The 26459-nt window shown below is 34.1% G+C and overlaps 1 protein-coding gene across 1 annotated transcript in view; it reads right to left on the bottom strand.

Moving 5' to 3' along the window:
- Positions 1-123: 123 nt before the first annotated feature.
- The window catches only part of HELRODRAFT_185104 (hypothetical protein), a 56537-nt gene continuing 30201 nt past the window's right edge, over positions 124-26459 (bottom strand). Inside the window, exons 4-11 of the mRNA XM_009029088.1 lie at positions 21764-21876; positions 21443-21515; positions 19454-19536; positions 6821-7024; positions 5016-5071; positions 968-1046; positions 704-884; positions 124-607 (exon numbers count right to left, since the gene is read on the bottom strand). Coding sequence (XP_009027336.1) covers positions 498-607; positions 704-884; positions 968-1046; positions 5016-5071; positions 6821-7024; positions 19454-19536; positions 21443-21515; positions 21764-21876 — 899 coding nt within the window. The 3' untranslated portion in view covers positions 124-497. The remainder of the gene's footprint in view (positions 608-703; positions 885-967; positions 1047-5015; positions 5072-6820; positions 7025-19453; positions 19537-21442; positions 21516-21763; positions 21877-26459) is intronic.

Here is a 26459-nt window from a genome sequence, read left to right as displayed (position 1 = left end):
CGTCACTCCTTCTCTTGCTTCCAGTAGAGCGTACAATGGGAATGATACAATGGAGTATTTCTAGTTCTAAATTATAAGAGTTTAATTTTTGTCAATTTTTTTTATGAAGATTGGTAGAATCAAAAACTTTGTCTTTTATAAAATAATAGTATTTGTGTAAAATAATCGGAAAATCGTTTAACACATACTTTTAACTAAAGCACGATGTAGAAATAGATGCCGTTCATTATGAACATTTAGTATTATTTGTTCAACTTAGAAGCATACAAGCAGCAATAGCGTAAATTTTGTGAAATGAAAGTGTTAACACTGGATGATGCAAACGTTCAAACATCAGATACACTTCGAAGTATCAAATTTTCACTCAACCAGTTGCAGTCAATATAATATTAATATCTTATTTTAAAATAATAAAATTAAAAAAATTTCTATTTTACTCTTCCACCGAATTTGAGTCATCAAAATAATAACTCCGATGAGATGATGGGAGATGGCTTTCATATAAGCAATCCATCCAGTTGAGGTAATTCGAAATTCAAATTCCTGCGCACATCAGAGTTATTTGGAAAGTTTGTTGGTGCTTGGTTTCCCAAAAAATTGTTTTCGCCTTTGTAAAACGAAATTGAAAAATAAAAATTTTAGTTCAATATGTCAAGTATGGTTTTACAAATATAATAGATTGTTTAATAATTTTAAATATTACCGCTGAAAGGTTTTAAGAGTTCAATGGGCATAGGAAATATAATGGTTGAGTTCTTCTCAGAAGCTATCTGACCAAGAGTTTGTAGGTAGCGAAGCTGTAGAGCAGATTGCGATTCGTCGATGATATCTGCCGCTTCTTTCAAGGCTCTTGCTGCTTTTTGCTCGCCCTCGGCAGCTATCACCTGACATCAATCGTTATTTTTGTTAAGATATAATTTGAGAAAACATTAAATTTTACAATTATTTCAAGTGAAAGTGTTTGTACTTTGGCTCTTGCTTCTCTGGCTGCTTCTGCCTCTGCCGCCATGGCCCGTTGCAATTGCACAGGTAATCTCACATCTTTCCTGTTTTAAATTATATTTTTTATCACTTTCAAACGTTTACAGATTATTTAAATAAAAATAAGAATAAATAAGAATAAAATAATAAATTGTTGAAACAAAAATAAAAGTTAGGGTCTGTTCAAAAAGGGGTGTCACGCTGAGGGGTGAAAGGAAGTAAAAAAGTTCGTGACACTTTGTGACAAAGGCAAAAGTTTATGTGACAACCTGTTTTGGATTGCATTTTTTCATTTTCTACGTTTAATTAATAGAATTTTCGAACAGCTTTTGTCAGAATGGTATATACAATTTTATTTATGTCATATTTTTTTGTTTTGATATTTATTGTAACAAAAAAGTACTGGTTAATTTTCTTACATTTAACCAAAAACATTTACTGCTATCAACCAAAATGTCAGAGTTGGATGAAAAATATCCTTCTCCGACTTCGGACCCAAAAAATTCCGACTCCCGCATTTTCGACTCCGACCGATTCCGACTCAGGCACTCTGACATGATGTTACTGTCGTTGGATGCTGTATGTAAACAAATATTACAACTTTCAAAAAGTTTGTTGCCAGTTTATAACTGGTTATGACATTAAACTGGCCCTCACTGCCTTGTGAGTGATGTTGGATCATCAAAGGCTAGGCCCACCGCTTATAACTGTGGTTGCGTAAGGAAGGGCGTCCTGCATAAAAATAAGCCAAATAAATTACTTATGATGACAGAAGTGACAATGGCCCTCAGTATCCGGCAGAAGAGGGTGCGAAGAATCCCCGGAGACGCAGTCCATGGGGTTGCGGTGCAAGGCTCTGTGGATGGTCTGGCTACTGGCACCCCACTCTATAGTGTTGCGGTGCAAGGCACTATGGATGGAAGGATTACTTGTAGACCAAGGGGTTGGAGGTTTGGTACCTCGAATGTAGGCACGTTGACAGGAAGGAGTTTGGAAGTGGTGGAGGAGTTGCAGAGGAGAATGGTTGACGTGGCTGCATTACAGGAGATCAGATGGAAGGGAGAGGGTACAAGGTTTGTGGGGGCTAAAGGTGGAAGGTATAAGTTGTGGTGGAAGGGGGATGATGGTACGGGAGGAGTTGGTGTGATGGTAAGAGAAGAGTTGGTGGAGAAGGTGTTGGAAGTGAGGCGGAAAAGCAATGGTGTAATTGTGGTGGTGATGGTGTTTGGAAAGGTAAAAGTGAGGGTAATATCAGGATATACTCCGCAACAAAGTAGGAAGGAAGAGGAGAAGGATAGGTTTTATGATGATGTTTCTGACGAGATTGGGCAAGCGGGGTTGGATGAGTTTGTGGTGTTGTTGGGTGATTTGAATGGTCATGTGGGGGCGGATGCGGGCGGATATGAAGGTGTACATGGGGGATGGGGATATAGTATACGGAATGAGGAAGGGCGTAGAGTGTTGAAGTTAGCGGATGCACATAGCATGGTGGTGGGGAATACCTGGTTTACAAGGGAACCAGCACGACTAATTACATATAGGTCAGGGGAGCATAGGTCAATGATAGATTATATATTGATAAGGGCGAAGCATAGAAAGTATGTAAAGAAATTGGAAGGCGATACCTGGTATGTTGCAGCATAGTATGGTTGTGATGGATGTGGCATCAAAAGAAATGGGGAGGAGGAAGAAGGATAAGTTTGTGGCAAAGAGAAAGAAATGGAAGTTACAGGATGCAGAGGTGAGGAAGGCATTTGAAGTGAAGGTGGCTGAAAGTTGGGAGAGTGGTAAGGATGGAGATGTTTGGGAGAGATATAGGGACTGTGTGTTGACTACGGCAGATAAAGTATGTGGATGGACGAAAGGAAAATGTAGGCATGGTGAGACGTGGTGGTGGGATGAAGATATAAAAAAGGTTTTGGAGGTCAAGAAAGAGAGGTTTAGGGTGTGGAGAAGGGACATGACGGGGGAAGCGGAGTTTGAGTACAGAAAGGCTAAGAAGGCTGCAAAAATTTCGGGCAGTGGCAACTGCAATGACGAAAGCATCAGATAGGTTAATGAGGGAAATGGAATTTGATGTGAGTTCGAGGAAAATGTTCAAAGTAGCAAAGCAGTCAATGAGGGATAGGAAAGATGTTATAGGGAATGGATATGTTTGGGATGGATCTGGCTAGTTGTGCATAGATGAGAAGGAAAAAGCTCAGGTGTGGAAAGCCCATATGGAAAGGTTGATGAATGAAGAAAATGAATGGGATGGAGATGTGGATTCCGCGGTCACACACGGACCCATAGAGAAGGTGACGATGGAGGAAGTAGAGAAAGCAGTTAGAGAAATGAAACTAGGTAAGGCGACAGGGGTTTCGGAAGTGGCGGCGGAACATATAAAGGCGAGTGGGGTGATAGGAATTGAAGTTATGATGAGAATTGCTAACAGTATGTTGGATGATGAAGGTATACCTAAGGATTGGCAACATAGTGTGTTGGTGCCGTTGTATAAGGGAAAAGGGGTGTGAAATTTTTTACAATTTCACACCCCTATATCATATAGGGGTGTGAAATTGCTAGAGCATGGAATGAAGGTAGTGGAGAGGGTGCTTGAGAAAAGGTTGAGAAATATGGTGACAGTTAATGAAATGCAGTGTGGGTTTATGCCTGGTAGGGGAACGGTGGATGCGTTGTTCATAGTGAGAATGTTGCAGGAGAATTATAGAAAGAAGAAACGAAGATTGTTTTGTGGATCTAGAAAAGGCTTTTGATCGAGTACCGAGGAAGGTCATTGAATGGGCGCTGAGGAAGAAAGGAGTGAATGAGAGACTTGTTAAAGCTGTGATGCAGCTGTATGAAGGGGCGAAGACAAAGGTGAGGGTCGGAAGGGAGATGTCGGACGCTTTTAGTGTTAAGGTAGGAGTGCATCAAGGATCAGTGCTATCACCGTTTTTGTTTACAATTGTGATGGATGTTGTGTGTGGAAACATAATGGAGGGGTTGTTATTTGAGATTTTGTATGCAGATGATTTAGTCTTGATGGCTGATAGCATGGAAGAATTGCAGTTAAAATTTGACAGATGGAAAAGTGTTATTGAAAAGAAAGGGTTAAAAGTTAATATTGGTAAGACGAAGGTAATGGTGAGTGGGGAGGGTGGGGAGCAAGTGATAAGTAAAATAGACCCCTGTGGGGTATGTGACAGGAGAGTGAAGGCTAACTCGGTATTGTGTATAGGATGTCAGAAGTGGGTGCATAAGAGATGTAGTGGCACTGAAAAAGGTGGAAGGCACGTTCAAATGTAAGAAATATGTTCATGGTGTGATTAATAGGACGGACTCAAGTACGGGGTTGAGTGGTGGTATTGAAAGAGTGGAAAGCTTTGTTTATTTAGGGGTTAAGCTGAACGCGGATGGAGGATGTTTGAACTCTGTTACGACTAGAGTTCGTGTGGGATCGATGAAATTTAGGGAACTTGGTCGGGTATTGTGTGGAAAGAAATGGTCAGTGAAAATGAAAGGGAGGGTATATAAAATTTGTGTGAGAGCAGCGATGGTATATGGTGGTGAAACTTGGGTGTTGAGGAGAGAGGAGGAAAGTGTACTGCAGAGGGCTGAAAGAGCTATGGTGAGGATGATGTGTGGGGTTAAAGTGAAGGATAGGAGGAGTAGTACAGAGCTGATGTCGAGGATGGGACTGAATGAGGACATTGTGACATTGATAAGGAGATCGAGATTGCGGTGGTATGGACATGTGTTGAGAAGGGATGAAAGGGTCGGGATTGGAGTTCGAGGTTAAAGGAGTGATAGGAAGAGGTCGTCGGCGACTGGGATGGAGAGAGCAGGTGAAGAAGGACAAAGTGAAAGCGGGGTTGCGTGATACTGAAGCGAGTGACAGATGTGAATGGCGTCGAGGGGTATTTCGGTTTCATCATAGGTAGCCTCGGGGAAAATCTCGGGGAAAATGTCGTCTAAACGTGTGTTGTTGTTGTTATAACTGGAACATTATAAAACAATAAATTAAGAATTGATGAATTTGAAAGATGGCTAACATTTCAACTCGTTCGACTTTCACGCCCCACGGTTCAGTCGCTTCATCGAGACACGCCTGTTGTTGAACGGTGAATTAACTTTAAATAAAAATTTTATTTTTACGAAGCAATGAAAGTAGTGTATTTTTCATTTTGAAATTGCCGTTGGTTTACTACAATATTAATGAAATTTAATTTGTTTTCAATATAAATCAGCACAAAACTGGACATTATTTTAAAAAGCGGTTTAGGTAAACTTTTCAAATATATCAAAAATATTACAGAACAATCTGCGACATCGTTTCTTTTAAGTGCAGTGCAGAGTAACACATGCAACTGTCTAACCATGCATTCAATGTTTAAAATAAATGTTCACTGAAATACACGCCAACTTCTTCTACCGCCCATGTCGTCAATTTAAATCGAGTTGTCCGGCACAAAGACAATTAGTCGGCGACGAAAACATCAAGCATTGCATATGTTACGTGCATTGCATGCGTTGCGTGTGTTGCATGTTTTGCATGTGTTGTGTGCGTTGCATGTGTTGTGTATGTTGCATGTATTGCGTGTGTTGTGTGGTGCATGTGTTGCACAAATGTACATTCACGTGCAACACAAATTTACATCATATGCACACTTTAAAATGGACATCATATGCAACATGAAACAACGACATATGCCAAAAATCATATAAACATCACAGCTACCATGAAATTATTTAGGGCACATCGCACAAATATTTCAGACAAATCACTCAAAATACATATTTCATGCTTACTACACCATGTACCGACACATTATAAAAAAATACAACTATTTAAAACTATATATAACGAAAAAGCAAAGCGTATAATATATCAAAACTAAAAATAACACTAAGAAAATTACAAAATTTATCAAAGATCAATCGATATAGTGCTCATTTTTAATTATACTTATTTTTTTTATTCACAAAAAATGGAGTAAAAATTTTTTTCCTGAATTTTGGTTTAAGTGCGCATATTCCTTAACAGTAGAGTGAATTTTTCAAAATTGCTTGACTTGAACAACTGTGTAATGAATGTCAGAAATTTAAAGCAGCTGATTTATTTTTATGAAGCATGTCGCAGTCCTGCCTCATCCAAAGTAACGTGAAGGGCCGAATGCCGCCAAACGTCTCGCACAAACCCTGACATCGTTAAACATAAGTTTGAATCATCTAATTTCATGCGTTTTCGAACAGTAGATTGTTGCCATCAGAACGATAAATTGTCTAAAGTAAAAAAATTATTATGTGAAGAAAAAGGTAACAGAGTTAGCTTGTCGGTAGAAGTGTCATGTCTCTCGCTGCTATTACGCAATGGCATGATTCGAAAACTGTCTATCCAAAACTCAAAGATCATCATACCCGTGTGGTGCGGTGCTTGCGCGTGCATAATAACGTGTTGGTGCGTAGTGTGGTATGGATGATACTGTTTTTGTGGCACGAAGGTTTAGTTATTTGTATAGAATATCCTGTAAGCATTTTCTTCATTTAACTTGAAATAAGCAGAAATAAACGAGCAGCTTGAATGCTTAAAATAACACGCACAACCTACTCATACACTAACAAATACATGTGTTTGCTGTATTTATGTATGTGTATTCCACAAACACTCCACGCGCACAACTTAATGTGACGTGGCTTAGTTTTATTGGACGTTTTCATTCATTCGATGCTATCTTGTAATATATTTTTGATTTTAAAGATAACGTATATGTTGTATATTGCATGCTTAGAGAGAACACCATCGCATCGTTTCTAAATGTTGAAAATAAAGGTTTGGAAAATAAAACTTAAATGTTACCTGCATAAAATGGCTGATATTTTCACGATCTGATAATATCTCACTCAAGTTTTTCGTGCCTAGAACATTTCTCAGAGTTGTCTGTGCGAGGAGCCTGGTCGACCTGTTGACGTCTTCCACATTGGTGACGGATACAGTAGCGTTTGAGACTCTGTAGTACACCACTGCATCCACAGCAACAGTTACGCTGTCCTTCGATAAGATCTGACGTAGTGGTTTCCAAACCATTCATGCGGGCGATTGTTTCATTGTTTAGTGAAATGATCAAATAACTTAAAATAAATTTTATTATAACTTAGTAGTAAAGTTTTTTTAAAATTTGGCAAAACACAAAATATAACAAGCGTTTGTATTTGTGGCCTTCATATTGCATATTCAAACATACTACGGTGAGTGCTTGCTTATAAACGAATAATATTATAGTTTTGCCGCTCAATGCCAAAATGTTTCAAATAAAGAAGGAAAGTGACCAATAACGTTTAGTCACTCTGAAACTAAAAATATTTAAAAGAATAAAAAAAAGATTGGATAAGATTTTGCTGACCCGAAAGATGGATATAGATGGATAGATAGATAATAGGTAGATGAATGGATAGATAGATGAATAAATGGATATAATTGATGTTAACGATAAAACTCAAATCCCAGCCGAGTCAAGCCGAAATTTTGTTCGCTTCATATACGAATATCGATATCAAAGAAATAACGCAATTGCACCAAATAATACGGAGCAAAGTAATGTGGACCAACTGTAACAGAAGACTACGGTGCAAGAGGCCGAATATCTAATAGATAACGGCGGATGATTTTTGTTGTAAACACTCGCTGCCTTGTGAGAAAGGGGTTCTTGATCCAAAAGCTAGATAACAGTGTATTTGGGAAAGAAATGGTCTACACCCATCTTATGTGATGGTAGATGGGTACACCAGTGGAGCGAAGGATGGAAGTAGACTGTTGAATTAAGGATGAGCATTGCAGTTACCAAAGTCTCGTTCTGTAGCAACAGAGTCGTACGACTACGAATAAAGTTTAAACATGCTTGTGTTACTTTAATTGAAGTGTATTACTGTAATTGAAGTGTATGCACCTACTAAGGTAGCCGAAAAACTGAGAAGTAAATTTTTAAAACCAATTGCATATAGAGCTAGGCAGAACTCCAAGACATGATGTGCTACCCTTCATAGGTGATTTCAACGTCAAGGTAGGAAATGACTTTAGAGTATGAGGTAAAACACTAGAAAGATACGGAATGCTGAATGAAGAAGAAAATGACAACGGAACACAGTTGCTCAAACTGTGTAGTAACAACAACCTGCGTATCTCAAACAAACATTTTATTCAAAAGATTAGAAGGAAAGCTACGTGGGTTTCACCTGACTAAAGGACAAAATACCCAATCGACTACATTATAACTAGAGAATGGCTAGTCTCGCGGCTTGAAGCTTCCAACTCTGAACCGAGCCGAATTAGCTCCATCGGCTTGGCTGAACTCAGCTTGGACTTAACATCACTAAATAGATATAGGATAGATGGAGGGAGGGATGGGTGGATGGATTAATAGATGGATGGATGAATATGGATTGAAAGACAAATGAATGATAGATGGATAGATAGATGGCCTAAAATTAGTACCAAAATTGTTGATCCAATTATTTTCATATCAAATATGAAAGTAAATATAGTTTATTAAACAAAGTTTTGAGGTCTAATAAATTTTAATAACCTTTCTTTGGCTAGAACACAGACTACCTTTAATACAGCAATCATATAAAGTTAATGGCATTTAATACATTTAATAAGAAACTACCGAAGGAGGTTTTGATTTCAATATATTAAGCCTTTATCTATTCATTGTTCCCCTACTGTATAGCCTTTCAAAAAAATATTTCTCGCTATCATATCAAATTAGAATTAAAAACGCCAAATTATTATTTCAGAACACAATATAACATTTAAAAATATGAATCAATAAAACCTTTCCAAGGAACTAAAATTTTCTTAATATAAAAGAACTGTTTATATATAATTTAAATCTACACTATACAAGATTATCATCATCAAATATTTTAAAATCAGTTTTTATATGTCGCTTCAACAAGCATTTTAGATTACTTAGGATTAGAGACGAATATTTTGTACTTTCTTCACGCGTTAGAACTTTTAAAAATAGTCAGTACCTCTGCTTTATCTTTTGGTATTAAACTCTGGAATTTTTTACCTAAGGATATACATAAGTCTAGCCTTTCATTTTATAGAAGAAAGTTTTTTTTAATTTAATTTAATTTTATTATATCCTTATTTTTCTGTTACGATATCGTGTGACGTTTTATTTTACATTTTTTATTTTCCAATTCACCCAGTCAGCTGTTGTTTTCAGGTGGGTGTATTTTGGAATAAATAATCCAACAAGCGTATTTTTGCTTAAATTAAACTTAATTATACAATCAAATTTCGTACAACCAAATTTAATAAATTTAATACAATAAAATATAATGAAATAAATAAAAATAATAAATTTAATTAATCAAATTTAATAAAACTTTTATTGAATAATTGACTAGGAAAACACGAAATCTGAAAGTGTGGTGCTATATCATATCGTTTTACCGTCGGGAGCTTTACTTGTTACCGGTTAAGCAAAGAATTATTTATAAGTAGTGCTTTTTTGTAAAAAAAATATAGGTGCCGAACTTTGTGCGGATCTGGACAACTTTAGTCAGGGGAGCCAACGGTTGACAGCCTTTTTTTGCTGATTACTCCCAAAAACGGCACTATTATTATTTAAAACCAAAAATTTTTTTCCAACATTCAAAAAGGTGCCGATACGTCGTATCGGTGCGTACCGTAACACCGTTGCGTCAAATGCACTGTTTATAAGATTGCGATGTTGGCTTACAAATATATTAGATGTGGTACGATCGCGGTTTACTTTGGTAAATGTATGTAGGCGGGCGGGTGAAATGTCTTCAAGAGATGGATTTAGATCAGGCACAAATCAGAAATCAGATGATGTTGATGCCTGGGATTAGGTCGGAGGTTGGCAGTCGAAGTTTTATGATGTCAGCTCCCACAGTATGAAATTGGTTACTTTCTTAAGGTCGTTCAGCTTTTTTAATTGCAGTGTTTAGAAATAAGTAGGAGACGTTTTTATTTAATTTGACCCATGTGTCTTCTGAAAAATAATTATTGTCTACCACTATCACTACCAATATAAATAATAAGAATTGTATTGATATTATTATTTATTTTGCTGATTCATATATTTTGCAATTGTAAATTTGTAGACAATTTGAGTGAAACTCCAATTTTTAGATAGTTTTTTGTTTTAAAACAAATTATGCATTTTTATACATTATATTTCAAATAACCGACAACTACTTGCAAGCTACAAAATTAAAAAATTTACAAACAGCTCGTCGGTGCAGTTTAAATAGAGAGGTCGGTCTATTTGGAAAGAAGGAAAAGAGAATTGTATGTCAGAAAGTTGCAGAATTTGATTAAATTCAATTTGAGGACTGTACAAATATAGCATTACTTGTCATCGTCTAATCAGTGCATCATCATCGCAACAATCTGCTTCATCGTAGTTATCATCATCCTCGTTAGCAGCAGCAGCAACATCGTTATTTTTATCTTCACGTTATCATCATCTCGGTTTCTTTACAACGGTCATCATAATCTCAGGCCCATACATTGTCCTTGTCATGTTCGTCATCAATAATCAGCATCATCATCGTCATCATCATCATTTTTGTCACATCCTAAAAATTCATCCATCACGTGCAGTAGGATGAAAAATTTATCCGGACGTTCATGAAGTTCACTAGTGTTAAATGGCGCCGGTATCAGTTTTGAAATATGCAAGATGAAACTTGTGAAGCAAAGAATGAGAGCGTTTAGAAGATTTTAATAATATAATTTTTTTTATATAAAATTGCTGTTTGAAAATTGTTCAAGTTATTGTGTGCATTTGTTCAACGATTTCGTCAGGGTGTACAAACAAACAAATGAAACAATAACTGTGTTTTCATGAACATTCACAAAATCACGAAACCTTGGAAAAGAGTTGCTTAAGCAAAAATAGTTAAATTTAACACACACGCACACAAACACAAACACACACACGCACACCACCACCACACACACAGACCACCACCACCACACACACACAGACACACACAAACACACATTCATTGAATACGATTACGTTGACTACTGTTGGATTGAAAATTGAAAATTCTAACGATTAAAATCTAACAATCCTCTCCTCAATAATGAATGTAAAACACCACGAGATAACGAAGTGATTTGTGCGGGCTATATAAGAAACTGCAATAACTATTCTGATAGGTGTTCGGGCTGCTGATGAGTCCCCGGTAGGGACGAAACACGTGTCCAGCCTATCCAAACGAATATTATTCTTTTCTTCTCCCGTTCACTGCTTTTCCTGGTTTGGTGTTCTCTTATATAAGCGCAACCGCAACACTTTATACGTTGATTACGTTTGTTGTTTTCGATTGAAATTATGCTATTCTTATCCGTTAAAATCACAAAAATAGATTAATATTTTTTTTGACTTGTTTTTTCTGAAAATTAAAAGTTTGAAGCAATTATTTTTAGTTCAACTGAAGGTCACCTTTAGTTGCAACCTTCGTCTTGTTACCAAAGATTAGCATTAATCTTTAACATTGCAACAGTGCAATAAGTGTACTAATAAAATTGTAAAAGATTCTGTTAAATATTGCTTTTGCGAAGCTCTTTTTCATTATAAATGTTTGGACTATTCTAAGAAAACCATACGCATTATGATCAGCATCAAAAATTTGAAATACTTTTGCAATGAGTGTTTGAAGTTTTCAAAAAATATTAAGTTGTTTGACAAACTTATTGAAATGCAGATGAACTGTAGTAGCCAGTTGAAACATAACAAGAAAAACAGCGATGAAAAAATTGAACTGATGCAATTTAGGACTTTGTTGGATCAGAATAGTGAAACTTTAGATTCCTGATGTTAGTAATGTGCTTGAAGAGTATTAAAAATTTTAAATGCGAACTTAACACGTCATGGTCGGGTATCATTAGAAACAACAATAAGGTTGTGGCTAATGAAGTCAAGACGGTTAAATATACTTTAAATGTATTCAACTGCAATGAAGAACGTGAGAACATTGTTCTGTTTAATGTAAAAGAATCTCAAAACGGGCCGAAGAAATGACAAAGTTTTACGACATGTTATTGTGAAATTCAGCAATTTATCTTCTAAATTGTTAATACTGAAGTCGTTATATAAAATCAAGCTGCATGATGACGACTTGAACAAGATAACAATTAGTCACGACCTAATTCCAGTGCAGCGTGAAGAACTCAAACTATTAGCTGTGGAGGCAATCACTAGAGAGGCTGATAATAAAGATAATTTTTTATTCAGAGTCAGAGGTCCTATAAGACGTTAGAGAATTGTCAAATTCTCCTGAAAGGTTTTTCCATTAAGTATGGCTTGTATAATATCTGGTACATTGTTTCGAAACTTGATGTTGTTAATAATTTTATTAATGTTAGAGGATTTGGATTTTTGTTATTGTAACCGAGTCATGGCACGGTTCATTAAATAATGATGTGATACGCGTGGCTATGCCACCTGCCACCTAAATATGTTTATGTTGATTATTTAGGGCCAAGTGACCCCTACCATGGTGTTATAGAATTTTTAAATTTCATAGAATTGAACTTCCTATTCAGTCATTCGAAGCAATTGCCATTTATTTTTCGTTGTATAAAACCGAACTTATTTTGTTGTTTATTTATTGCCAGTTTTATACTAATTTTGCTTTTGTTTTTTAACGAGTTTACGATGATCATAAAAAAACATTTAGGTCGATGTTGATTTATTGTTGATTCTAAAAGATTTTAATACCCATATTGAAAGACTATATGACAAAAACGCTGTTGCTTTGTTGGATGTTTTTGAGAAATTTCAAGTTTGTAATCAGATCGATGGTACAACTCACATTTCTTAGCTTGATGATGTTCCGTCTAATAATCTCCAACCTAGTGAAGGCCCGGTTTCCAGAGTGGTGTCAACTCCGATCATAGTTTCATTAGAGCTATTTTTTCGTTTACTTATTCTGTTCCACATATTAAAGATAGTTAAATTTGTTCAAAGAACCGAATGGATGATGAACTATTTACTCCACTTGTTTCCTAACATGTAACGGCGGTTCGTTTACTGATAGTGATATTGATGTTGTTTATGATTTGATCGTTAAGAATTCGCAATCGATAATCGATATTGTGGTCACGTTGTGTTTTGTTGATTCCAACAGCTCACATGTTGCATCCTGGTTTGACGTCAAATGCAGAAACATGAAAAGACTCTGTGTAACCTAGAAAGAGTGTTCGACACTGTACAAAAAAAGCTGATAAAATTGCTTAAAAAAAGTTATTTTGTGCAAAAGCTCACTTTTCATTGACATAATAAAAACTGTATTAGAAAAATCCAATCCAATTCACACTAATAAATTTCAAGCAAAAATGTTATAGGAGTCAGTCAAAAAACTTTTTGGAAAACATTCAGCTGATGATTCTTTATGTGACTCAACTGACTTCACTTCGTCACAATTTTCATTGTTCTTTATAAACATAATAGAAAAAAATCAGAAAACACTAGTTTTAATACTAGTTCTATATTTTCTTATTGTGGATCAGGTCTTGAAGAGTTTTGCAAGTTTTCTTTATGTTATAGTGATGATATTTAAAATAATCGTTCTTGGTTCACCTAGAAAATTGTTATCACATGATCTTGTTCTAACAAGAATCTCTAAGCTGTATGCTGATTTATTCACCCTTTTTCTGAATATTTTTTATCAATCTGTGTTTGAGCACTGGTCGTTCCCCTAAACCGTTAAAGCATGAAGCTATAAAAAAACCATTCCTTGATAGAGACAATATCACTAATTTTCGTCCAATTTCCAATCTCTTGTTTTTATCAAACGTTATTGAACGTGTTGTGTTGTCTTTAATCAATTTTTGAATCAGTAAGTTAAGTTCGATTTGCTGCCGGTTAATCAGTCTGGATACAAACAATATCATTCCACCGAGACTGCTCTGATTTACGTGACATCTGAACTATTTGCAACTATGGATGCTCAGAGCGTCTCACTGTTGGCTAATTTGAATATGAGCGCAACATTTGACTGTGTTGATCAGTTTTTGCTGGTTAAAAAATTAAAAAGTCGTTTTCGTGTTCTTGGGGTGGTGACGAAGTGGTTTGAATGGTATTTGTTCGGTAGAACACAACCGATTCTCTTCAACGGTACATTGTCTGATGTTGAGGTGGTTTTATCTGGAGTTCCTCAATGCTTTGTTTTGGAACCTCTGTTATTTTTACTCTACACAGCACACAGCTGTTATGTTCAATGTTATCAAGTTTGAACTTAAATACCACGCTTTAGCTGACGGTGTTCAAATCATTGCTTCCATTTGTTGTAAAACAATGACATTTGAAAATTTAGTTTACAGATTTGTCTGCTGTGTTAAAAATTTAAATAAATATATGATAATCACAAAATTTAATTTAAACAGAAATAAAACTCAGTTTTGCTTGTCGGAACCTGACAACAATTGCAAAGGACTCGTGTCAACTCTATTGACAAATCTGGATCAGTTATCAAGTTTTGTTCATTTGTCAATAATTTGGGAAGAATTTTTAATCAAATTATATCTATATATCATCATGTCAAAATGTTGAATAAGGAATGTTCGTTTCAACTACGAAGGCTTAGGCAGATCATAAATTCGCTTGATTAGGTTATATTAAAATATCAGGTTAACGCGTTCATTCAATCTAAGCTAGAAACTGTAACAGTGTGAACTTCCAACCAACTAATGTGCCAACTACAGTCATTTCAAAATTGAGCAGCTAAGATCTTTACTGGTGGATTGAAGTTTGACCATGTTAGTCATAGTCTACTGAACCTGCACTGGCTGACAGGCAAAGAATTAAATTCACAGTCGCCATCATGATATTTAAATGTTTGAATGGTCTTAGTCCGAGTTACATGTCTGAAAAGTGTTTGCATAAGATTGAACCTGTTCAACGTCTTCAGTTACGTCCGGATAGTCAGGAACCTCCATCGGTGTCATAATAACAATTGGCTGTAGGAATTTTATGCGGCTTTTTTTATAACTTTTATTTGATTTCTGTAAATACTATTACATACAAACATTACATACAAACATACACAAGTATATATATATTTATATATATATATTTATTATATACTTATATATATATATATATGTATATATATATATATATATATATATAATTAAATATATTAACAACATAGCAACAGCCTAACATACAAATTATGAGTGCAGTTACCCAAACCCATAAACTCATACATAGCTATAAATAAAAAGCGAGCATCCATAGTTTCAAAGAGATAAGCCAAACTTTTTAACATTTTCAATCCGAAATACAAACTTAAATTATACGATTTGTTTGAAACTGATGTTTTAGCTTAACTTTTATTTTGACTAAGCTATATCTTAGTAAAACTACACTTGAAACTATAAAAATAATTGAACTAATTTGTTTACAATTATGTCGTTAAACTTCGCCCACCACTGATGATATATATTCATGCAATGTTTTCTGTTCATGTTCAATAATGGGAATTCTTTTCAGAAAATGACATTTGCTTGTTTATAATAAGTGTCTTTCGGAATGACTAACAAGCCAATAGAAAAAGAACAACCTATCGAGTTCACACATACCCACAACGTACACATGAAACCATGTACGCATACAAGCAATGAACTCTCTAAACACGTGGATATATTTTACATCATGTATATCTGAAAACCATGTACACATGGACACCATGTGCAAAAATGAACAGTGTACATAGTAGGGTAGGTCGTCAGAAAAAAAAATGAATGTGAATAGTGTAGTGAATAGTGAATAGTAACATACTAGATCCATGCTATGGCATGGATCTAGTATGAAATGAAAATTTTTTTCAAAATCAAGACTCATCTTCCTTTGCCGCCAGAAGGAGCAAGATTGGCATTTTTAGCTTATATTGTGCTTTTTATACAATGTAAATAATAATTAGTAAAACAATTAATTTTAATTTAAAGCTATAATTAATGATTAGAGTAATCATTATTTTTATTATTAGTCATTTTAGGAATTATAAAAATACTCCAAATTACTAACGACACTTCTTATTTTAAGGATCAAAATGAAGAAAATTAATAATTGCAAGGACATAAATTTTCTCGTTCACGGCAATATTAATTTTTTAATTCGTTCTAAATAATAAACACCGTTATCAAAATGCTATACTAATAATTAATAATAAATTTGGAAATAGTTATAAACAACTGCAATTACTAAAATTAGGAGCAACTGGGCTTCAAATTCTGGTAGTTGTGACGCATGTTCAAATTGGTCAAATACTCTTGCTCATCAAATGAAATAGAACGGTTTTTTTTATATAAAGTTTAGTGATTGATTTAAAACGTGTGTTAAAAAAAATTTAAAAACAAAGAGTTTGGGAAAAGTCCAAGGCGTCTCACGCAGAATCTTTTAGAAATATGCTCCAGTTTCCTACAGTGGTTAGAGAATGCGATAGGTATGGCGTATCTGATGTTGCAGGCGCTGCTATAGCTACAGCTGCCCTCACAGACTATGGAGTTATAAAAAATCGACAGGACAGCATTTATTGACCGCTCAAAGCTGAGACGACAAAGGCAACGGCTTTGAGCCAAATTAACGTATGAAGCAAAGATAACTCTAGCTGCTGCAGGTCCAAAGTCAATTTTCTTTGATGGAAGAAAAGACAAAACTATTTGTACGTCATTAACTTGTAGCAAAAGCTTTTTTGTTGAAAAACATATTACTTTACTTTAGGAGCCAAATTAAAGAGCCTATTGCTCCAAAAAAGCTTTTTGTGGAGCAATAGGGAAAGTACTTGAAAATGTCATGAGCTAACTGTTGTGAAATTTGAAAAACGACAGAATAATTTGCCGACACTTTTACAAGATATCACAAATATCAGAAGTATATTTTCAACATAGTTAAAACAATAAAAATTGGAAAAGTATAAAAAGAACTGACTAAAAAAAACCTGGTCCTTTAATCCATTCACATTGGCATACAGCAGCCAATATGTATGTTTCAACCACGTCATCTTCTAAAGAACTCACATTGCTCACGGACTACATTCTAATAGTTTATGCTTCACTACGTTTTTGTTTTTTTTTACAAAAATACAACCTCAGTGTGGCGCTTGATTCAATTTACGCGTTTTCTTCCTAAAAATGAACTCCAGGTAATAAATAAATGTATTCAAAGAAATGCTTTTTTTGGTCGCCCAGAAAATATTTTAACAGCAATGCTGTTGGATGACAGAGAAGAGATAAGAGAACTTGCAGCCGGACGAATTAAATGTGCAAGAAAAGCCACAGCACCTGGTGAAGGTAAAATCAGAAAATTTCAATGTCCTTCTCTTAACTTTGAGGCTGCCAAATACTATTGTTTTCTAAATTGGCAAGACGTTCCAAGAACCTCGCCACCTATGCTACGAGATATAAGTGATGACGAAATTGAAGCAGCAATTAAAGTACCTCGGAAGTGGACACTAAAAAAATATCCTTGCCATAATCAACGTGGAACGACATGTGAAGTTTGTAACCGAAGCATCATCGCCAGTCTGTGGTGCTCTGAAACGTGATGGATATATAAGAGCAAAATTAGAATCAAGAAAAGAAATTCCAAATTTTGGTTTGAAGAAGGATTGGAAAAGAGGAGAGATTAACTGAAACTGATAATATTATAATAGTAAATATATATTATAATATAATAAAATTCAATGTTTTTCTCTTATATGCAAAAAACAGAGTCTTTTAATTATCAAATATACCGAAAAGTATGTTGTGTAACTGTATCACTCCAATTATTGAAATTTTTTTACAAAAAAAAAATTTGTGTTTTTTTTACAAAAAAAAAAATAAAAAAAAATTGCATTTTTATAAAAAAAAAATTTCTGAAAAAAATAATTTTTTTTTACAAAAAAAATAATTTTTTTGGAAACAATTTAACAAAATAATAAAATGTAAATCTTGGTTTTAATATTAATCAAACAATTGGCATTGAATAGAAATACTGTTATATATTATATGAGCTTATTTCAATGGCAAATATAAGTCATTTTTCAAGGCCCTGGCGGCAAAGTTAAACAAAATTTTTTTTTTTAAATTTTATTCCAAATGTGATCCATATATGCTAAAGCAACTTTTTATTGCTATTCATAGTCGATAGTTTAAAAAAAGTTTTGGGACGACCTACCCTAGTGTATAGTTGTACATCCACACAAACGTACACACACGCACGCACACCCATACACACCCCAAACAATCTACTCCACAGTGCCATGTAATCTGATACCCGATGTACTATACTCCAAATTGATCGCCATCTTTCTTTTTTTGCACTTTTTTGTTTAGTCTGTCTTGTCATTTCCGTCTATCACTATAATTTCACACGTTGGCACAAATAAGTTATGGCCTCATATGAACTTACATGTGAGCCGTGAGCGCTGATCATTCCAAGAATCAATGGTCGGGTTAATCAAATCATCGTGATAGGTAAAATTGAACAGAAATTTAATATATTCCTTTGAATATTCCTTTATTAACACTTATCAATCAATTAATTGATCAATAAATCAAATCAGTCTGTCTGTCGGTCAATCAATCGGTCATTCAGTCGATCAGCCAGCCAACCAGTCATTTAGTCAATCAATCACTAATTCTCTTTAACCCCTTGAACAAGCGCTGAGGTCGATGACGCCCAAATTTTTTGTAGAAAGATCTTCCAAACTTTTTTCAATTCCTATCTCAGTCCATTCTGTAACAACATCTTTCGATTACTTGGCAGGCCTTCAAACTTTTCACTTCAAGTTTGTTCTCATCAGCACAGATTTAATTAATCCGCTAACCGACCATTTGCAAATATACACAAAATGTTTCAGTTTTTGTACTCTGACCTTGTTTTTTGATTGCCAAATATTTTCTGTAGGTCTGATGGTTTGATCACTTCAATCAACATCCTCATGCACCACATGCCATTCTATTATTGATCAAATTTTCCCTTTGTTGAAAAAAATTAAACAAAAATATAAAATTACTAAAAATAAGAATTAGTAGAGGCGGCTTTAATTCAAACTTATGAAAACAAAACCGCTGATGAAGAAGAGAACGAAAAAATACAATCAAACATTTTAATTGGATAATTCGCTCTTACGTTCATCTGAACGTAAGAGCGAATAAAAGAATGAATAAAATAAATGAACAGAAAATTTTATAAGTAAAATAAAAGATATAATTCTTTAACAATGTAGCAACTGATGAATAAATAAATACGTGAATAAATTAAAAAAGGGAAATAAATGAATTAACGAATAAAGAAATGAATAAAAACAAACGAAAAATTGTACAAATCAATGAACCTATAAACAAACTCTCAAATGAATGAAAAATGAATGAATGAACGAACGAACGAATGAACGAACGAATGAATGAAAAGATGAATACTTGAAAAATTGAATTAAATGACGAATTAACCTCCTGAGGTGGCACATCGAAGGAGACCGTTCTCAGGTCGACCTTGGTGTAGGAGTCCGTGCAGGGAATGACGAAGAACAGTCCTGCAAGTTTGTTTCCTATCAACCACACTTCGCTGCTTGCAAATAGTTCATTAACTCACACACCAGTCAACATCAGTTATTTATTTCTACATTTTTATTACGTATTTATTAATTTACTCATTCATTTGATCATTCATTATTCGCAATCATATGTAATAATATATGATAGATATGTTTGCAGCTATTAAAATTACATGACGTTTAGATCAACCGGTACAAAACCGTTCCGAGAACTCAACTCAGCTACCACGACGATAACAATCTGATGATCATGACAATAATTGACGCTGCCATTAATAAATAATTAAAATAAAAATTATTAATCAAAACGATGATTCGATCTCCTCAAATTAAACTGGTGTAATTATATTCACAATTTTTTTCATTTGTGTTGATTTTGTGTTCTGTTATACGTTTTCATTATTGTTATTATTATTATTCTAGAAATTGTAGAATTGACGATATACCATGAAACAAACATGTTATCATTCAGACAATACAAACGCCAAAAATAAATAAGAAAACCTCAAGTCATAAAATAATTATTTTATCAACTGTTCAGTCGCTTTGAATTCATTTGAAAAATCGCCAATTGGCTTTTATAACCATTTTAACCTATCACAATTTAAAATTTTATGGCCGATTTCTTTTGATGAAAAACTAAATAAAAACGGTGATCAGCTCATTTTGCGGATACTACTGCGATTGAAACAGCTCATCCTGATACCATTTTAAATATTTTTTCGCTTCTTATGATAATGAGCATAGGGGGATTGTTTATTTTAATACTTTTATTTTAACACTTCATTTCATAACTATTTAGACTCTTTTAAGACTTTCTTTATTATAACTTTTTTAGCTTATTTGAAGCTTCAATTAAAAAAAGGATCAACATTATGATAGGCTCAATGTAATTTGTAGATTGGATACAACTGCTCAATGGGTTCTTTTTAAAAACGCGCCAGATTACGATGCCCTTAATTTTCATGTTAGATTTGCAGAAAATTTTCAACCTACTTCCGGTTCAGTATCGAAGGAATTTTCTGTTTGTGGACGGAAAAAATTGTTCTGCTGGACATTTTTTTGCAAATGTCCAGACGATTGTCAGGCAACAATTCGCTCCAGGCAGATTTTGTATCATTCATTGTTGTTGTTATTATTTTATTTTTTTGTATCAGACATTTTTATTATCCATATTATTAATAATATTAATGTTTGTTTGTTTCTATTAATAATAATTACTGGGGTTGTAAATTTATTTCGCATTTTATTTCTCATTCGTTAAATTTTTGAGATATTTTCAAAAGTGTTGGATCAATCGATCAATGAAATTAAAAAAATAAGTTGAAGAAGAAAAAGATTTTTGAAAAATTACGCTCACATAAATAAAATTATAAAAAAATTTTACCCAAAAATTGTCCACATCCAGTTAACTTTTCACATAAATAAACATGCATGTTATTATTTATGTAAGCAAAATTTTTTTAACCGTGTAAAGAAACAACATAACAAGCAAAGTATCGATGTCGAATTCAAAATTAAAAATCCAAATAGGTAACGATAATGATAAACAAGGATAAGTCGAAGTAGACAAAAGATTAAAACGACAAACAATTTATGATTTTTTATTTATGAATGAATGAAGAGTGTTTTTACCAAGATCTAGAAAAAAACAACTGAATAAGATTATGGAATAAAAACGTAAAATATCAGCAACTTCCAGAATAAGAATTCAGAATAAAATATATTATGTATTATAAAAATGATAAAACCAGCCTACAATACGTCAGTTAATATCACCTCATAAAGGTTAGTTACCCTTTCTTACGGAAGCATCTTAGAAACTTGTTTAATTAATTTAGCATATGAATGAATAATGTGAAGAAAAAGAACATTTTTAACAAACCAGGTCCCTTGGCTCCGTGTTGAAGCAGTCTGCCTAGCCTGAAGATGACCGCTCTCTCGTACTCCTGCACCACCTACGTTACAAATGCGCTCGTTCGTTCGTTCGTTCGTTTGTTTGTTTGGATAGATGGTTGATTAGTTGTTTATTTGGTTAGTTGATTGGTTAGTTGATTTTATGTTTGTTTGGTTAGCTGATTGAATGGTTGTTTGTTTGTTAGGTTGGTTGATTGATAGACAGAAGAAAAAACGAAAATGGTGTTGAAGAAGATGAAAATGTAAATAGAGAGGGTGAGAAAGATAATATTGAAAATGAAGATGAAACCTTGAGACAGAGGCACAAAGACATGGGCATGGTGAGGAAGATGAGGAACCAGGACAGAACAGTCAAAAATGCTCCACAGAAATTGTTGTCCGCTTTAATGAGGCTGCCTGCAACTGTTTTTTATTATTTGTATTGATGAATTAATTGTTTTTGTCGTGTATTTACACAACAAAAACAATATTTAGACGTGTATTCATGAGTTAAATTATTACTATTAAAAATCACTCTGGAACAGTTCCCAGAAAATTATAACTTGCAATAATGCCATCATTAATCAACTCAGCAATCCGAAAAATGTAAGATTTTTTAAAATCGTTTGTATGGAGTTTAACAAAATTTTTTTTAATCTGGATAGCCTGAAATGCTTATAATATTGCGATAATTCTAACAAATCAAAAGGCGATGATGATAATTATTCGTCGTGATCAAAATAAAAAAGACACCAAACATTCCAAACATTAAGAAAGCTGACGATGAAAATAATGGTGACCATGATGTTGACCAAGATAATGACAGCATCGTACAAGCTTGAAGCATCAAGACATCCAACTGCAATTTATTAAACGCGGTGTGAAGAATTTTTTGGAATGGTACATCGGCACGTTACATTGGGCAGGTAGGTTAGGGTAACATACTGATGCTTCAATTTTCACATTAAGGTTCATTAACTAATAATTAATAAATTTTTTATTCATCTCCCGCCAAAATGTAAACACAGCGTATAGGAGGTGTGCACAAAGCTAAAATGAACTAAAACAAGAGCATAATGGGGATTTTTTCTGTAGGAGCACAAAATTTGAATTGATGTGTACACATCCACATCCACAAGGTACAGTGTCGTTCAACGCAGCAAAGTTAAAATCTAAAACAGAGACACGACGACCCCTACTCACAAGTCAGCCACCACGTTTGCTGTTAGCCATGTGCAAATACACTTAGCAGAACAAACATTTTGACGATGCCATCTCATTCACTGGCTGCTGTTTAAAGTTTAAGCAGACAACTTAAATAAGTTAAATTATTTTGTATCTAGTTGAAATTGAATAAAAATTTTAAAGCGATGGTGAGTGCACAAATGTCATGAAGCACCACCAAGAAACCAAGAGAAACCGAAAAGAAGAAGCATAATGTCGATGGTCTAAAAAGATTTGTGTGGTGTATATTTTCGAGAATAATCAACTTATAGTTGCATGTGAATTTGTTGCTTGCTTTAGAAACTTAAACTCAATGGAAAAATTAAGATTAGTGATACATTAAAATTTGGCTTGTCTTAAAAAGTGGTAAACAATTTTTGCAATTAACAGGCAGCTTTCTGTATTTGAAAACACAATTTGAAATCTTATTAACAATTATTGTTTCTTTCATTTTTTTTATATGTCTGTTTGATTTGATTTATAAATGAATTAATAAATAAATATTATATATATATCCATATATTAAAAAAGTTGAAAAAGAGGCGGAAGATTTTGATGTCTGATAAGATCTCTGAACGAATTAAATGCATTTTTGTTTGCATTATGTTCGCTATCAAGGCTTCTGTCATTGGCTTGTTTCATGTTCCAGAGAGGTTGATATGTAAATTTTTTGCTATAAATTGTGCTGTTGTTGGTACGAAGCTTGTTGAATACAACGCAGTATCCGTCGTTAATGTTTTAACATTTTTTTATTGTTACAATTTTTTTTCTGTGTACATGATTGGTTGTTGCTGATGTTGTTGTTGTTGCTGCTGTTGCTGTTGTCGTTGTTTCTGCTGCTGATGGTAAACATTGCAGAACGTTTTGTTTTGTTGGGAATAATTGCTTTGCATTTGCAAAGGCTGCATACAAATAACACATTTGTCCCTTTTAGTAATGCATAATATCATAAACAGATGACAATTCTTGGTGGCGTTTTCGTGTTGAATTGCCCACTGGCAGCACTTTTGTAATTAATGCTTTGAATGAATGTGCAGTTATTTTTGTTAGTGTATTATAAATTATTTCTCTCACATTACTGAGACAGCTCTTTTACGTATTACAGCTGATATTTATGAAAAGTGTGGCAGCTCCAACGCCACCGTTGTGACGGGCCTTGATTTTTTTTGGCTGCTTTTGACCCGATTAACACTGAATAATTATGAACTGTTTCCAATTTGAATTCAGAATCGAGAATCAGGCTCCTGGATGAAATTTGTCAAGAAAGAAAGCAGTACAACTGGCTTGGAAACCATCCATCGAAGAATAATATTGTGGTTAATGCTGGGCTGGAGTACCAAAACGTCTTCGGTTCAATTTTTTACAACATACATATTCCAAATGGACAATATTATTAAAAAATCTGACGAATTCTTCCACCAATACGCTGAAGCTGATGACACCACATAAAATCTGATCTTCTACTAAAAAGAGACTTGTCCTAAAATTCAGAACAGAAAACAATGGACGACATCATTACTCTGTGGCTGCAGCAGATGTCTGGAATAAACTGCATCATTGCATGCATGGTGAATGTGACGGAAGAAAGAAAAATTTTCACATAGAATTAAAACATCATTATTTTGCGCGCCAGCTTCTCAAACAGAGCCTTTGAGTTTAACTTAGAGAAGCACTATAAAAATGACCAACACCAATATTCGTATCTCTCTCAAACCTCTACCTCAATATCGATAACTTCACCAAATGCTCAAAAAGTTTACATTCGTGGTTGCGTAAATTTTTTTCAACTCCACTCTTGTAAATGTGAAACTTGTTTATTTGTACCACATAACAAACAAATATTGCTGGTTCCAACTTTCTCTTTCATAATTCTGTAAATTGCTCGATGTGACAATCGATAGGGTCCCTAAATTGTGTAACTTTCACATAAAAGCCATTACTCACATAAGACACTTTTTAACCGTAACACCGCTTCAATCCTTACTTGCTGTCTAATTCTTTTAAAAATCGACAATTTCTACTTACCACTTTACCACGCTTCTTAATCGCTTGCCTTTATATGTTGCAGTCGGTCCAGAATAAATTGGTCAAATTCGTGTTGGTTTAAACGTAGCATCCAACTATGCCACCAATCCTGTCAGACATTCATGCTCCCCAAAACTTCTCAAAGCTGCATTGGTCTTTAGTGTAATCGCGAGTAATTTATAAAATTGCTTTTCCTAGCTTTAAAATTTTAAATTTAAAATCACCTTTTTATCTATAATCTCTTATTTTTTACCATGAACATAATAAAACCCTTCGCAGTTCCTTTTACGGTTTCCTTAACAATTTCATAACTAAATCAAAATTCTCAAGTTGCGGTTCTCAGGTTTGGAATAACATACTTTTAGAATTTTGGAAACCACAGGTTTGGAATTTATGAATTGGGATTCATAAATGGTAAATCTATTGATATATCCGATTTAGAAAAACGATTGACTCAAAATTTTATGGTAGCTGTGCGTTTGGCGCCTAATAAATCGCGTTATTATTATTATTATATAATGTTTGCACGTTTGTCGACGCTGTTTTGTCATGCACATGTTATTTCATAATCATAAAATATTTGTGTCAGGAAATGTAATGTTATAGATGTTTAACACTTAATTTTTAAGTTTATGATTAACACTCAAAAAGTCTGCCGATTCAAAAAAATTTACAAGTTTTACAAAATATATTTTGCAAAACAATTAATTAAAGTTGTCTGTTAGTCACAGTTCATTCACGCTTCATTTTGGTTCTCTCATCCTCGCTTCTTCTTTTTATGTGTGGACTGCGGTTATCACTCAGTGAAAGATCAGCCATCTTGCATCAAATGTGATGGGTGCTCATAATGGTACTACTTAATACGTGTGTTTATTTGGACAGCCTCTGCAATTTTTATATGTATTGTGTTGGTATTTTGATAAACTACTTTTGTGTTGTTTTCAAGAATTTGGCGGGTTATTGGAGTTGCATGTGTTGGTTGATTTGTGTATGCATTGTGAGACGTCTTGATAGTGAAGTGATCGTAACACCAATATACGAATGTTGTTGATGTTGAATATTCCAACTCCAATAACCCGTCAAATTCTTGACAACAACACAAAAAAGCAGAATAAAAGCACTTTGCACAGGACAAAGAAAAATAAAAGAACTTTGCATACACAAAGAATTGTAAAATTTTGAAATATTCTTAAATAAGCGCTGAAGATGAGTAACATTGAAGAAACGCACGTCGGCACAGGCAAACACCCATGAATTTGGTTCAAACGTTCATACTCAAATAAGAAAAAAATTTCGTTACGAGTCAGTCCGTGCGTGTACAATCAACAAATAAATTACATTACGTTTCGTTAAAGCTGCTTTCAAAAAAACGAAATTTTCAAACTTTCAAGGCACATACATACTTTAACAGTTTCATTCCACAAAAACGTTTTTAGAAGTTTTTAAATCGTTCAGGTGGCCTTGAACTTGAGGCGTATGTTGCTAGCATCGTTACAAGTTTTACAACGCAACAACATTTTCTGCAACGTGTTATGCAACAGTGCCGAAATACCTTTAAAATTATAAACTTTGAGAGTTCAGATGTACAAATTTCAGTAACATCTACTAAAAAAAATTTCAAAGAACCTCTGGAACACAAATTCTCGTTTTGCAGTTTTTATTTTGTTAGTATTCTATATTTTACGTTTTGCTTGAATTTTTAAATGGTTTTATCCTAGATTATTCAGAAATATAAGATATTTTAATTTGTTATCCGC

This window comes from Helobdella robusta (assembly GCF_000326865.2).
Source record: "Helobdella robusta unplaced genomic scaffold HELROscaffold_6, whole genome shotgun sequence".
Lineage (NCBI taxonomy): Eukaryota > Metazoa > Annelida > Clitellata > Rhynchobdellida > Glossiphoniidae > Helobdella > Helobdella robusta.
This window is presented reverse-complemented; position numbering and strand designations above follow the sequence as displayed.